This window comes from Mangifera indica, chromosome 4, assembly GCF_011075055.1.
Source record: "Mangifera indica cultivar Alphonso chromosome 4, CATAS_Mindica_2.1, whole genome shotgun sequence".
Taxonomy (NCBI): Eukaryota; Viridiplantae; Streptophyta; class Magnoliopsida; order Sapindales; family Anacardiaceae; genus Mangifera; species Mangifera indica.
In genome coordinates, this window is record NC_058140.1 from 6,388,934 (window position 1) to 6,402,480 (window position 13,547).

At 39.5% G+C, this 13,547-nt stretch overlaps 1 protein-coding gene across 1 annotated transcript; it reads left to right on the plus strand.

Annotated features, from left to right (window-relative positions):
* The first annotated feature begins 7,081 nt into the window (after positions 1-7,081).
* On the plus strand, positions 7,082-7,911 carry LOC123213699. Its single transcript, XM_044633173.1, has 2 exons — positions 7,082-7,444; positions 7,537-7,911. The coding sequence occupies exons 1-2, from the start codon at positions 7,082-7,084 to the stop codon at positions 7,909-7,911; spliced, it is 738 nt and encodes a 245-aa protein (XP_044489108.1).
* Positions 7,912-13,547: the final 5,636 nt, after the last annotated feature.

Consider the following 13,547-nt stretch of genomic DNA (forward strand, 5'->3'; position numbering starts at 1 on the left):
CCGGGGAGGTGATGTATACGCGGCCCCATTGTCATTTTTGGGTTCCAAGCCATCCTTAAGTCTCCATGCAACCTTTAAAGCCAAGAAGAATGAAGTTCTAGCCAATCCCAACCCAAAGGAAGCATTGCACCTTCAATTTTGGCCCAAAACCACTTTTGGGTATAGTCTTATCACATCCACCCAAGGTCCAAATGAATAGTTTGCTCCAATTGATCCAAAAGTGTGACTTTGGAAGTCTATCAATAGCCCAAACATTCAAGCATCATTTTGAGAAGCCTAAAGAGCCCAAAATTGGTTTTTAGTTACATTGGAACTAAATTAGAATTTAGTTGTTTTAATTAAGAAACATCATTCCTAAAGTTAAGAAAAAAACAACTAATTTTTGTCTTTAGTTAATTACTTTGTATGGGCTTGGTTTAGAATGAATGACTTAGCTTAATACATGCCATTTTTAGTTGACTTTTGTGGGAAATATTGTATCATTGGCATCCATGCCTCCCATATAAAAGGGTGGATCTTCATATCAAGGAAAATTTAAAGATTTTAGGAACAAATTCAATCTCCCAATTTAGGCAATTACAAGACTTTTTTTTTTTTGGTGACCGGGGGAACCCTTCAGCTTACGCTGCCGGTAAACCTCCGGGGTTGTCGACCTTGCCCTTATCTCCGATGACCAGGTACGCCTAGGCTTATTAGTGGTAGCATTTTGGGACCTCTTGTGACTTGAACCTGGGACACAGGTGTAAGCCCCACAGCCTTAAACCACTAGGCCACCCATAGGGCTTAATTACAAGACTTTTTCCCTAAAGATTAAAGGAAACAATCCAAGATTACTCCCCCCAATTTCGGAATTCCCAATCCTCACCTTTTCTTTTTTGCTTTTTGTTTTCTTTTTTCCGCTTCTTTTTTTTTTTTCACAATCAAGGTTTTGACAAGTTTCAACAATAATTTACACCAAGAAGTACCCTTTCAAATTTGGCAACAACAAAATCTTTCCCAAGAGATTACGAATCCCACACAAAGCTAACCCTAATTCACTCCCCAAAGGATTGTTTGAATCTAGATCAAAAAATTCATGCCACCCCCTATTTAAATTACTTTTCGGCCTTTACAATTTTTTTTTTGTTTTTTTCTTTTTTTTTGGATCAATCAAGAAAATAATTTAGACACCCAGACAACCTAGAATTTGACTATTTTAGGATTGATCATGAATTCAAGAATTTGATGGAAATAAGGACACCAAAACACAATCAAGAAAATGAAATCACCAAGACAACAAAATCAAAACACACAAAAATTTCTACAATGTATGGCTATTGAAGAACAAAATTCCTAATAAAAAACACAAGAAAAGATAGATATGGAACCTGATTCGACTCAGCTCTGATACCAACTAACGCGAACCTTGATAATTCGACGTAAGACCCAATGATGTATACGCGGCTCTACTGTCGTTTTTGGGTTCCAAGTCATCCTCAAGTCTCCATGCAACCTTTGAAGCCAAGAAGAATGAAGTTTTAGCCAATGCCAAGCCGAAGGAAGCATTGCAACTTCAATTTTGGCCCAAAACCACTTTTGGGTACAGTCTTATCACATCCACCTAAGGTCCAAATGAATAGCTTGCTCCAATTGATCCAAAAGTGTGACTTGGAAGTCCATCAATAGCCCAAACATCCAAGCATATTTTGAGAAGCCCAAAGAGCCCAAAATTGGTTTTTAGTTATATTGGAACTAAATTAGAATTCGGTTGTTTTAGTTAGAAAACATCATTCCTAAAGTTAAGGAAAAAACAACTAACTTTTTTATTTAGTTAATTACTATGTATGGGCTTGGTTTAGAATGAATGACTTAACTTAATTCATGCCATTTTTAGTTGACTTTTGTGGGAAATATTGTATTATTGTCATCCATGCCTCTTATATAAAAGGGTGGATCTTCATTTGTAAGAGGTTGCCATTTTTAGTTGACTTTTGTGAGAAATATTATATCATTGTCATCCATGCCTCTAATGTTCTCACACACTATTATGTGGAACTCTTTCTTTTTTTTAAAGAACAAATCAGAACTATACTTATGACAAACGACCATCAGGAGTTTGTTGCAATTCCTCTTTCTCCAACTGTTAACCAAGGGAGAAAAAAAACTCATGGAGAACATTTTTTCTCTCTCTTGAAAATGCTCTCCCTTCTCTCTAAAATCTCCTCCCTTTCTTTTTGACTTCCTACACTTTCCGTCAACCTCTCCCTTGGTTGGTGGCCCTTCTGGCTCCAACCTCCAGTTCGGTGACCCCACTGGTCATCGGCTCCTCCCTTCATGGTTGCTCTCCTCTTTGTTTTCACTCTTTTCGGTCTTCTTTCCATTCCACTAGTATTAGGTTGTCAGGTTTTTATGTGTTGCTGTTCTTAGTTTTCTCTTCATTTTAATCTTTGTGTTTGTTTCCTCATTTTCCAGTTTCATATTTTCAGGTGTCCATCTTGTTTTCTTAAGTTGTTTGTTGTGGTATCTTTGTTCTTTGTTATTTTCCAGCTTGCAGTTCCTCCATCTTCCTTGTGTTTTTTTTTTTGGTAAGTAATAATAATTTTATACCAAAGAAAGAATGTACAAATGCCTATCTAGGACAAAACCCCTAGATTAAGCTTAAACACAAGCATACCTAGGACAAGCCCCTAGGTTATGTCGAAACAACATGAAGCTCAAAACATTCAAACAATGGAACAAAGAGATCCAAAGATACATCACAAACACAAGTACTAAAGGGAGCAAACTGTCCTAAAGCTACACAACCAAACAAAATACTTAAGAAATCTAGATACAAGAAACACAAGGCATAACTCTTTACAATATTCGGAACTCAAAGAGTTAATGGAATATTGAGTTTGGCAAGTCCCAAATCAATGCAATGGAGTCATTTATGCGTGAGCTTGGAATGTTTGATAAAGAATAAGCTCTAGCCTTCACACAATCCTTGATGGCGGAAATGATCCTATCTTTCGGAGATTTGCTACTACCAAAGAGAACATGGTTGCGTTCACACCAAATGTGGTAGATAGTGGCTCCAAAACAAAGCTTACAAATGATGTGGAGAAGAGAGTCGCCCTTCCATTTATTTGCATAATAAGGAACAAGAGTGCTCCATGGTTGGGGGGGGATTATCCAAGCGGCAAAGATTAGCAATATGATTCCAAATTGCGGCAGAATAGGGGCATTGGAAAAAAAGATGATCCATGCTTTCCGGAGCCAAATTGCAAAGACCACATACATTGCTAGGGATGATGCCGAGATTATGAAACTTATCCTTGGTTTTCATACCACCCTTGATACCCATCCATACAATGAAAGAGTGTCTTGGAAAATGTCTTTTGAACCAAATAATACTATGCCATGGAACTTTAGATTTTGAAACCCTTATGCTATTCCAAGCTGATTTGATAGTGAATTTACCATTTGTGCTAGGCTTCCACCATAGGATATCATCACCATGAGAGGGAGGAGGAATAATGGTAGTTTTTATTTCCAAGAGGGCTGTAGAATTTGTCAAAGGCCATTTCCATACACCTTCCTCAATCACCTCCTTGACTTTGCAATGCAACGGAAGTCTTGAGTCATAAACCACCCTAGGACCATATTTGTCAATGAGGGGTCCTAAAGGGTGCCAATTGTCATGCCAAAGGTGAGTATTCTGCCCATTTCCTACAATTTTCTGGATTTTTCCTTTGGTGCTCTCCCTAAGCAAAAGTAATTTCCTCCAAACCCAAGAACAATTGCCATTTGGTTTAACCTCCCAAAAGCTTTTGTTTCTAAGGTGATTATCATTGATCCAATCTGCCCATAAAGAGGTTCCAGACTTTTGAAGGAGTTTCCATACATGCTTCATCATTGCGGCCTTGTTCCAAGATTTGCTTTTCATTATGCCCAAACCCCCTTCTTCTTTTGGAAGGCAAATATCATCCCAAGCAACTTTTGCCTTCTTGCTACAGGATATGTCACCACTCCAAAGGAAATTTCTAAGGTAGCCATCAATTACCTTGTGTACTTTTGCGGGAAGGATAAACATTGAGGACCAATATACTTGGATGCTAAAGAGGATAGCCTTGATGAGAATAAGTCTTCCAGCATATGAGAGGAACTTACTTTTCCAAGAGGAGATCCTAGCCACAATCTTGTCAATTAGGGGTTTGCAATCATCAACCCTTAGCTTGGAAGAAATCATAGGTACACCAAGGTATTTAAATGGGAGAGTGCCAAACTCAATACCAAAGATTGATTTAAGATGTTCCGCTTCAGCATTATTGACTCCGGAGAGATAGATATTGCTCTTTGTTTGATTAGTTCTAAGTCCGGACCAAGAGTGAAAGTACTCTAGTACCCCTTTTATCAGAGATATGGAATGCACATCCGCCCTACAAAAAATCATGAGGTCATCCGCAAAACATAAGTGAGTGATATTATTTTTCTTACACTTCCAATGATGGCTAAATTGAGCATTCTCCTTAAGTTCACTAAGCATGCAAGATAGCACCTCCATGGCAATGACAAAAAGGTGCGGAGAGAGAGGATCCCCCTGCCGTAATCCTCTAGCACTTTTGAAGAAGCCAACAAGTTCACCATTTAGGCCCACCGAATACATAGGACTAGTGATGCACGTCCTAATCCAATTTATGAATGTTTGCGGCATATCAATGGACACAAGGGCAGCAAGCAAGAAATCCCAATTTAAAGTGTCATAAGCCTTCATAATATCAATCTTTATGGTGCATTTCTTTCCATGAGTGTCCTTTTGGTAGTTGTGCATAAGCTCTTGGCATAAAAGGATGTTTTCACCAATGCTACGGCCTCCCACAAAGGCACCTTGAGCTTTGTTAATGAATTGCGGCAGAATGGCTTTGAGTCGGTTTGCCATGATTTTAGTGATGCATTTGTACAAAGTATTGCAACAAGCAATAGGCCTGAAATCCTTGCAAAAAGAAGGATTAGAAACTTTAGGAACAAGTGCAAGGATAGTACAATTTACCTCTTTTAAAAGGTGGCTTGTTTTGAAGAAGTGCTTAATGGCCTTTATAACATCATCCCCAACAATGTTCCATGCTGCCTTGAAGAAACATGCACCATATCCATCCGGACCCGGGGCCTTGTTATTATCCATGGCAAAAATGGTTTCTTTGATTTCCTCCGCTGAAATTTCTTTATTGAGCATATCCTTTTCCCCACTTCCAAGCCGGAATTTGACTATCTTTTTGAGCTGATCAAGGTTTACATTTGAATGCTCCCTTACATTTAGGACAGATTTGAAGTGATTCACAAATTCCTCCTTTACTTCCTCCATGTTATTAACAAAAGTTCCATCCTCCCTTTGGATCCCATAGATAGAGTTTCTATTTCTTCTACCTTTGATGCTCTTGAAGAAGAATTTTGTGTTTTGATCACCTTCCTTAAGCCAATGAACTCTTGATTTTTGTCTAGCCAAAGATTCCTCAGCTAAAGAAAGGGATCTATAGGATTCTAAACTCATCTTCTCCTCTTGAGCAAGATCCTCGTCCAAGGGGTTTATTCGGAGTAGTTCTTGGACGTTTTCAAGTTGCTTCCTAGCTTCTAACACTCTTTCGGAAATGTGGCCAAAGTATTCCTTATTGAATTTTTTTAACTCAACTTTTAGCTTTTTAAGTTTGCTTGTCACGTTGAACATGGGGCTGCCTTGTGCTTCTTGGTTCCAAACTTCAGCAACAATATTGAGAAAGTTTTCATGGTGTGTCCACATATTGTAGAATTTAAAAGGAACTTTTCTACAATCTTCTATGGTTCCAATTCTCACCAAACATGGAGAATGATCGGAAATGGAGGGGTTGAGGAAATGAGCCATGGCATTTGGGAATACATCCTTCCAAGAATCATTGATAAGAGCCCTATCAAGTTTACATGCAATCCTTCTTCCTCCTTCACTACGGTTACTCCAAGTTAGGAGATGGCCCATGAACCTTAGGTCATCCAATTCAGCTTCCCTCATGCAATTTTTAAGGTCTTCACAGTAGTAATTACCCCAAGGTGCCCCACCAATCTTTTCTAGAGGGTTCTTGATAGTGTTGAAATCTCCCATTATGATCCAAGGTGTATTTTGCATCATATGGGATTGATTTATGAGATTTCGCCAAAGAACCTTCCTCTCCATAGGATTATTGCTGCCATAGACTATTGTCAAGCCAATGCTAGAATTCTCCTTAACAAGCTTCACCTCACAATGTATATATTGACCATCATTCACAATAACATTGAGATTAATAGTGGCCTTATTCCAACCAATCAAAATTCTGCCTATAGAACCATCACTCATATTACTACAATGTTCCCAACCTTCCCAAATGCTAGAACATACTCTATTGACTTAGCATTGTGTTATTTTAAGCAGCTTTCCTCTTTGGTGTAAGCTGCAGGTTTTCTTTTCATGGGCAGTATACTCTTTCCTAATTTATTGTGCTTAGGTTGTTGTGCTCTTCTCCTTGTTGCGTTTTCTTGAATAACACAAAGTTTTATTATTTCCATGCAACGTCCTTCTCTCTTGGCTGTAGCTCCCTTGCACAAAAATAGTATGGTTTCTCCTACTATTGGGAAGGCGTCTGATTCTGCTCCTTGCTTGGCGGAGCATGCGGAAGTGGCTGGAGAAGGGGTGAAGAGGGCTTCATGGAACTCTCTCTTCACCCCTAAGAAGTTTAATGTAAAGCTAGAGTTTTTTGAACCTAAAGGGAAAGACACTAAAGGGCGGATTTGTGTAGCACCTTCTTAAGAAGTTGCTGAGCAAGGTGCAATAAAGTGGAACACTTGTGTTGTAGGTTTTTTCCTTGGCAAAAGGCCACTATTCTTGACGGTTAAAAGAGCATTGGAGAAGATATGGACTACTTATGGCCTCAGAGATGTCATGACTTCGGGCCAAGGTGTGTTTATCCTAAAGTTTCAAGATATTGAGGGAGCTTCAAGAGCCGTGGAAGAGGGACAACTTACCATACAAGGATAGCCGTTTCTTGTTAGGAAATGGACTACAAACCTCCCTATGGTGATTAATGATGTAAATAAGGTGGCTATATGGGTTAGAATGTATGGCATTCCCCTTGAGTTTTGGACTCCGAAAGGGCTCAGCTACATAGCAAGTGCAATTGGAAATCCTCTATATATGGATTCCATTACTGAAAAAGGGATAAGATTGGAGTATGCTAGAGTTTGTATTGAGATAAAGGTGGATTCGGAATGCCCCGAGTCTATTAGCCTAGATTTGCCAAATGGAGAATATGCTTGGAAACCTATAAAATGCAATAGATGCCAATGTTTTGGACATTCCACAACAAGTTGCTCATTAGCATCAAAACAAGGTGATGACATAACTCCACGAAATTCATTAAAGGAGGGGGCTGGATTTGTGGTGCCTACGAGACTTCATGGGAAAGACAAAATGGCCCAAGTAACAAAAGGCAAATTGGTGGAGATGCAAAAACCTATGGGAAAAATTTGTTAACGCATAAGAGTAATAGATTTTCTGCCTTGGCTATTAAGGAGTCTCAAGAGCTGGAAAAAGATAAGATAATGCCGAATCAGGAAGTAATGCATGGGAACACCTCCGATGATGCAAATAAGGAAGAAAAGAGGTATGAAAGTGAAGCTAGCACGTCAAAAGAGCCTTGTCCTCCCATGGCAGCAAGTGTGAGTGCACGGGAGAGTGAAGTATCTCCCATAAACACAAGTCTAAATTTGAGCGATATGGAGAACATAGATCAAGAAGCGCCTCTGGCAAAGGTTCCATTTGGTGGAAAACTTAAGGTGGATGAGATGGACTTTAGGAAGGAGGATGCTGATTTGAAGAGTAGGAACTTAGGGAAGAAATCGGCAAAGGAAAGGAAAGCAAATTCCCCACCCCATTCTTCCAAATGACCAAATTTGCATGTTGGAATATTAGGGGCCTTAATGCTTCTATCAAGCAAAGGGAGGTTAGACATCTTATTCTTCAGAATAATATTGATTTCATGGTTGTGTTAGAAACTAAAGTAGGGTCTCATAATCTATCAAGAGTGACAAGTAATATCTTGAGAGATTGGGAGTATGACAATAATAATGAGGTTTGCTGTAATGGGAGAATATGGGTAGGATGGAATAAGGAAGCTATCAGCATAGACATTAAAGAAAAGGCACCCTAATTCATTCATTGTGAAGCATGGTTAGTGAAGGAGAAAACCCATGTGGCTTTATCAATAGTGTATGGGTTTAACCAACCTTTGGAGAGGAAAACTCTTTGGAGAGAAATTATTAAACATTCAAATCAGATGGGTAGTAAACCTTGGCGAATTATGAGTGATTTCAACGCAATTAGAGGTCCAAATGAAAAAATAGGAGGGGCTGTGTGGGGAGATACTTATTGTGATGATCTAAACAATTGTTGTAGAGAGGCAAACTTAGATGACTTGAGGTATATGGGGAACCATCTCACGTGGAGTAATTCTAGTGTAGGGCAAAGGAGGATAGCTTGCAAATTGGATAAAGCTCTTATCAATGAATATTGGAGTGATGTATTTGCGGATTCTTTTGCTAGTTTTCTCAATCCTACTATTTCAGGTCATTCTCCTTGTGTGGTGACCTATGGGGGTGGTGAGGAGAGGAGGAAGGTCCCATTCAAGTTCTAAAACATGTGGGCAAATCATGAAAGCTTCCTCAATGTTGTAAGGGAGGCTTGGAAAGAGGATTTTGAGGGCAGCCCTATGTTCAATCTTATCAACAAACTCAAGGGATTAAATGGTGCTTTAAGGAAGTTGAATAAGAATGGCTTTTGGAATATCTCCGAAAAGGTGGTGGAAGCAAAAAATAACCTGGAGAGTGCTCAAAATAGGCTCCAAATCTACCTTCTTGATGAAGATTTAGCCAAGGAAGAAAAAACATGGCTAGATAACTATAGTAGACTTAGTGAAGCTGAAGAATCCTTGGCTCGTCAAAAAGCAAAGGTCCATTGGCTTCAAGAAAGGGATCAAAACACCAAATACTTTTTCAAATGTATTAAAGGACGAAGGAGTAGAAATTCTATTAAAGGAGTGTGCCTTGATGATGGGACTTTTGTGAGTGACATGGGAGAAGTTAAAAAGGAGTTTGCAAGCTACTTCAAGAAGGTTCTCAACTCCACAGATTCTTGCAAATCAAACATTGAGGAAATTCAAAGGCTGGTCACATTCCGAATGGCACACCAAGATAAGGAGATGATGACCAAGGAAGTGGAGGAGGAGGAAATCAAATCCACCATTTTCACCATGGACAATAATAAAGCACCGGGGCCGAATGGATATGGTGCATTCTTCTTTAAGGCAGCTTGGGAGATTGTTGGGAGTGATGTGATCAAAGCAATCAAGCATTTCTTCTCCTCGGGTCGTCTCCTTAAAGAGGTAAATTGTACTATCCTTGCTCTTGTTCCTAAGGTGGCTAACTCTTTTATGTGCAAGGACTATAGGCCTATAGCTTGCTGCAACACTATTTACAAATGTATCTCCAAGATCCTTGCAAACCGTCTTAAAGTTATCCTCCCTAACTTCATTGATAAAGCTCAAGGAGCCTTTGTGGGTGGACGGAATATTGGAGAAAACATCATGTTGTGTCAAGACCTTATGCATAACTTTCACAAATTGAGCAAAGATAAGAAATGTGCTATGAAGATTGATCTCTTGAAGGCATATGACATGGTACATTGGGATTTCATTCTTGCAATTCTTGGAGCTATTGGTATGCCGGAGGAATTCATAGGCTGGATTGAGAGTTGTATCACAACTCCTTCTTTCACCTTGGGGATTAATGGTGAATTAGTTGGTTTCTTCAAGAGTTCTCATGGTCTAAGACAAGGGGACCCTATATCCCCTTACCTCTTTGTTATGGCAATGAAGATACTATCCCGTATGCTTGGGGATCTCAAGAACCATCCTTCTTTTGGCCATTATTGGAAATGCAAGGAAAACAATATAACTCATCTATGCTTTGCTGATGATCTTATTTTGTTTTGTAGGGCGGATTGTGATTCAATCTCCCTCATGGAAAATACTCTAATCCTTTTCCATAAATGGTCCAGGCTCAAAATTAATTGCAACAAAAGCAATATATTCCATTACGGGGTCTCCCAAGAGGAGAAGAATCAACTCTCGGCTATAATCAATATGGAGGTGGGAGAATTGCCTTTCAAATACTTAGGTGTTCCAATAAATTCTTCAAAGCTCAAAAGTTGTGATTGCAAGCTGTTAGTTCAAAAGATTGTTGGGCGAATCACCTCATGGCGTAGCAAATTCTTATCTTATACGGGTAGGCTCATTCTTATTAAGGCAGTCCTATTTAGCATTCAAGTGTATTGGTCATCTATATTTATTCTCCCATCAAGTGTCCATAAGGAGATAGATGAAATCTTAAGGAATTTCCTTTGGAGTGGTGCTTCTATGGATGGTAAGAAGGCCAAAGTTGCTTGGGATGAGGTATGTGTTCCTAAAATAGAGGGTGGCTTAGGTATTATGAGGAGCAAATCTTGGAACAAAGCTACCATAATAAAGAACATGTGGAAGATTCTTATTGACAAGAGGAATTCTCTTTGGGTGGAATGGGTTAAAACCAACAAGCTAAGAGGTAAATATTTTTGGGAAATAAATCCTAATGGTGAGAGTTCATGGGTTTGGAGGAAGATTTTAGGCCTAAGGGATCTAATGAAGACCAAGTTTAAGAAGATCATTGGCAATGGGGAAAACACGTTTCTTTGGCATGACAATTGGCACCCCCATGGACCGTTGTTGGATAAATATGGTCTTCGAATTATCTATGATTCGTGTATCCCTAAGAATGCTCTAGTAAAAGAAGTAATTAAGGAGCATAGGTGGAAATGACCGGTGGCAAATTCATGTCACCTTTTAGATATAAAGGATGCTCTCCCTTGCTACCCCATGGGTGGAGAGGACTCCTTAATTTGGTCCCCCAAATCTAGTGGAATTTTTTCCATCAAATCAGCTTGGGAGGTAATTCGAGGTAGGAGAGAGAAGGTTACTTGGCTCAAGCTTGTATGGTTTAAAAGGCACTTTCTAAGACATTCCTTCATTGTTTGGTTGGGTATAAGAGGAAAACTTATGACAAGGGATAAATTAGTGAGATTCGGCCTTATCTCCCACAATTCTTGCCCTTTGTGTAATGAGGAACCGGAATGCATGGATCATCTCTTCTTTAGGTGTGCATTTAGCTTCCAAATCTGGAATGAAGTGCTTAACCTATGTAATCAACATCTCAATCTCATTTCGTGGACCACTTTGATTCTGAAATTGGCTAGCAAATGGAAGGAGGACAATTTCAAGAATATTTTGAGTAAGGTGTGTTTTGGTGCAACCGTCTACCACATTTGGAAGGCTAGGAATGATATTTGCTTTGGAAGAGGTGGAGTACCAAAGGAGAGAGTCACAATGCTTATCAAAGATTGTGTTAGAGTAAGGATAAATTGTTTGAAGAAAGTGAATAAGTCTAGTGAATATGTGTCAATTGCAAACAATTGGGGTATCCCTCATGCAATATTTGAGTAGGCATAGTATGGTGTTTCCCTTTAGAGTGATTGTTTTGTAATGTATCTTTGGATCTCTTTGTTCCATTGTTTGAATTTTTGAGCTTTCTTGTTAGTTTCGGCATAATCTAGGGGCTTGTCAAGCCTCTCTTCTCTCTAAAAATCATGTTCTCCCTTCTCTCTAAAAAAACACCTTCCCCTCTTCCTCTTTCTTATAGTTAGTGTCTTTCCTTCTCAGCTGGTGTGGTATCCTTCAAGTACCATCCTCCGGTCCGGTGACCAAGGGTCACCAGCTTCTCCCCCTCTTTCGGTTGCTGCTTAAAACTCTCCTCCTTTTAAATGGCGATAATGTTAGTGTCCCTTTATTCTTTTTTTGCAGGTGCTGTTTCTAGCGCTCTTCTCTATTAAGGTTTTTCCCTGTGTCAAACTCATTCCAGTTCCAGTTTTCATTTCATCAGTTTCAATACTACCCATTTGTTCTGTTGAGGTTTGTAGCTTGTTTTAGGGTCGTTGGTGTTCCCTCCCTTCTGAAATTCAAATTTGGTGTTGTTTCTTGTGTTTTGCGCCATTTCCTATTTGGTGCATGTTGCATTCTTCTTTCCGTGGCAGTATTATTATTTCCTTTTTGGGTTATTTTAGTCTACAGTGCCTTTGTTTGCTCTGCTTTTGCAGGCTGTTTGCATAGTTTCAGTAAGTCAATTCTCATCTTTTGTTCCTTTCCTCCCTCTTTCCTCAAACGTCCTTTTACCTTTTAGTATGTCTTCATTTGGCTTGGAAAAGGTTTCGGAAGTTGTTCCTCCTATTGCTGGTACTTTGGAATCCGTAGGAGAAGGAGAAAAAAAGGCTTCTTGGAGCTCCCTTTTCTCCCCAAAGAAGTCATGTGCTAAGTTGGAATACATTGAACCTAAAGGAAGAGATGCAAAGGGGCATGTGTGTGTTGCTCCTCCTCTAGAAATTGCAGAAGAAGGTGCTATAAAATGGAGAACATGTGCAGTTGGATTTTTCCTTGGCAAAAGACCCCTGTTCTTGGCTGTTAAGAGAACTCTTGAGAAAATATGGGCTTCCTATGGCCTTATTGAGGTTATGACCTCTGGCCAAGGAGTTTTTATTCTTAAATTCCAAGATACGGATGGAGTTTCTAGAGCGGTGGAAGAAGGACAACTGACCATTGGTGGACAGCCTTTCCTTGTTAGGAAATAGACTACAAACCTCCTCATGATGATCAATGACGTAAAGAAGGTGGCTATTTAGGTTAGATTGTATGGCATTCCTCTTGAGTATTGGGCTCCAAAAGGCCTTAGCTACATAGCAAGTGCCATTAGAACTCCTCTTTACGCGGATTCTATCACTGAAGGAGGGACAAGACTGGATTTTGCAAGGATATGCATTGAGATCAAAGTGGATGCTGAATGCCCAGAGTCCATAAGTTTAACTTTACCGAATGGTGAAAGCATGGTTATCAATGTAGAGCATAGTTGGAAACCACTAAAATGCAATGTTTGCTAATGCTTTAGACACTCCACAACCAACTGTTCGTTTGCTCTGAAGATTGAAGGTAGCTCAACCTCTCAGAAAATTCTGAAGGATGGGGCTGGGATGATAGTATCTAAGAAACAATATGGGAAAGATAACATGATGCAAGTGGCAAAAGGCAATGACAAGAAGGCCAAAGGCAAAGGTGTGGAAATTCATAATTCGATGGTAAACACTAATAAGAATAATAGATACTCAGTGTTAGCCAACTTTGAGCCCCATGAGCAAGACAAAAGGAGCTTAGTGATGCATGAGGAGGAAAATTCGAAGAAATCCACTGAAGATGTTAATTCGGCAGTGAAAGAAAAGATGAATGCAGCTAGCACATCCAAGAATAGTCAAGTTATAGCAGCAAGTGGAATTGTTCCGGAGCGTGATGGAACCGCCACAAGTGGTGCGGAGGATTTGGAAAACGAAGCCTCTCCAACAATAGTCCTATTTGGTGGAAAGCTAAAGGTGGACGAGATGGATCTTAGGAAGA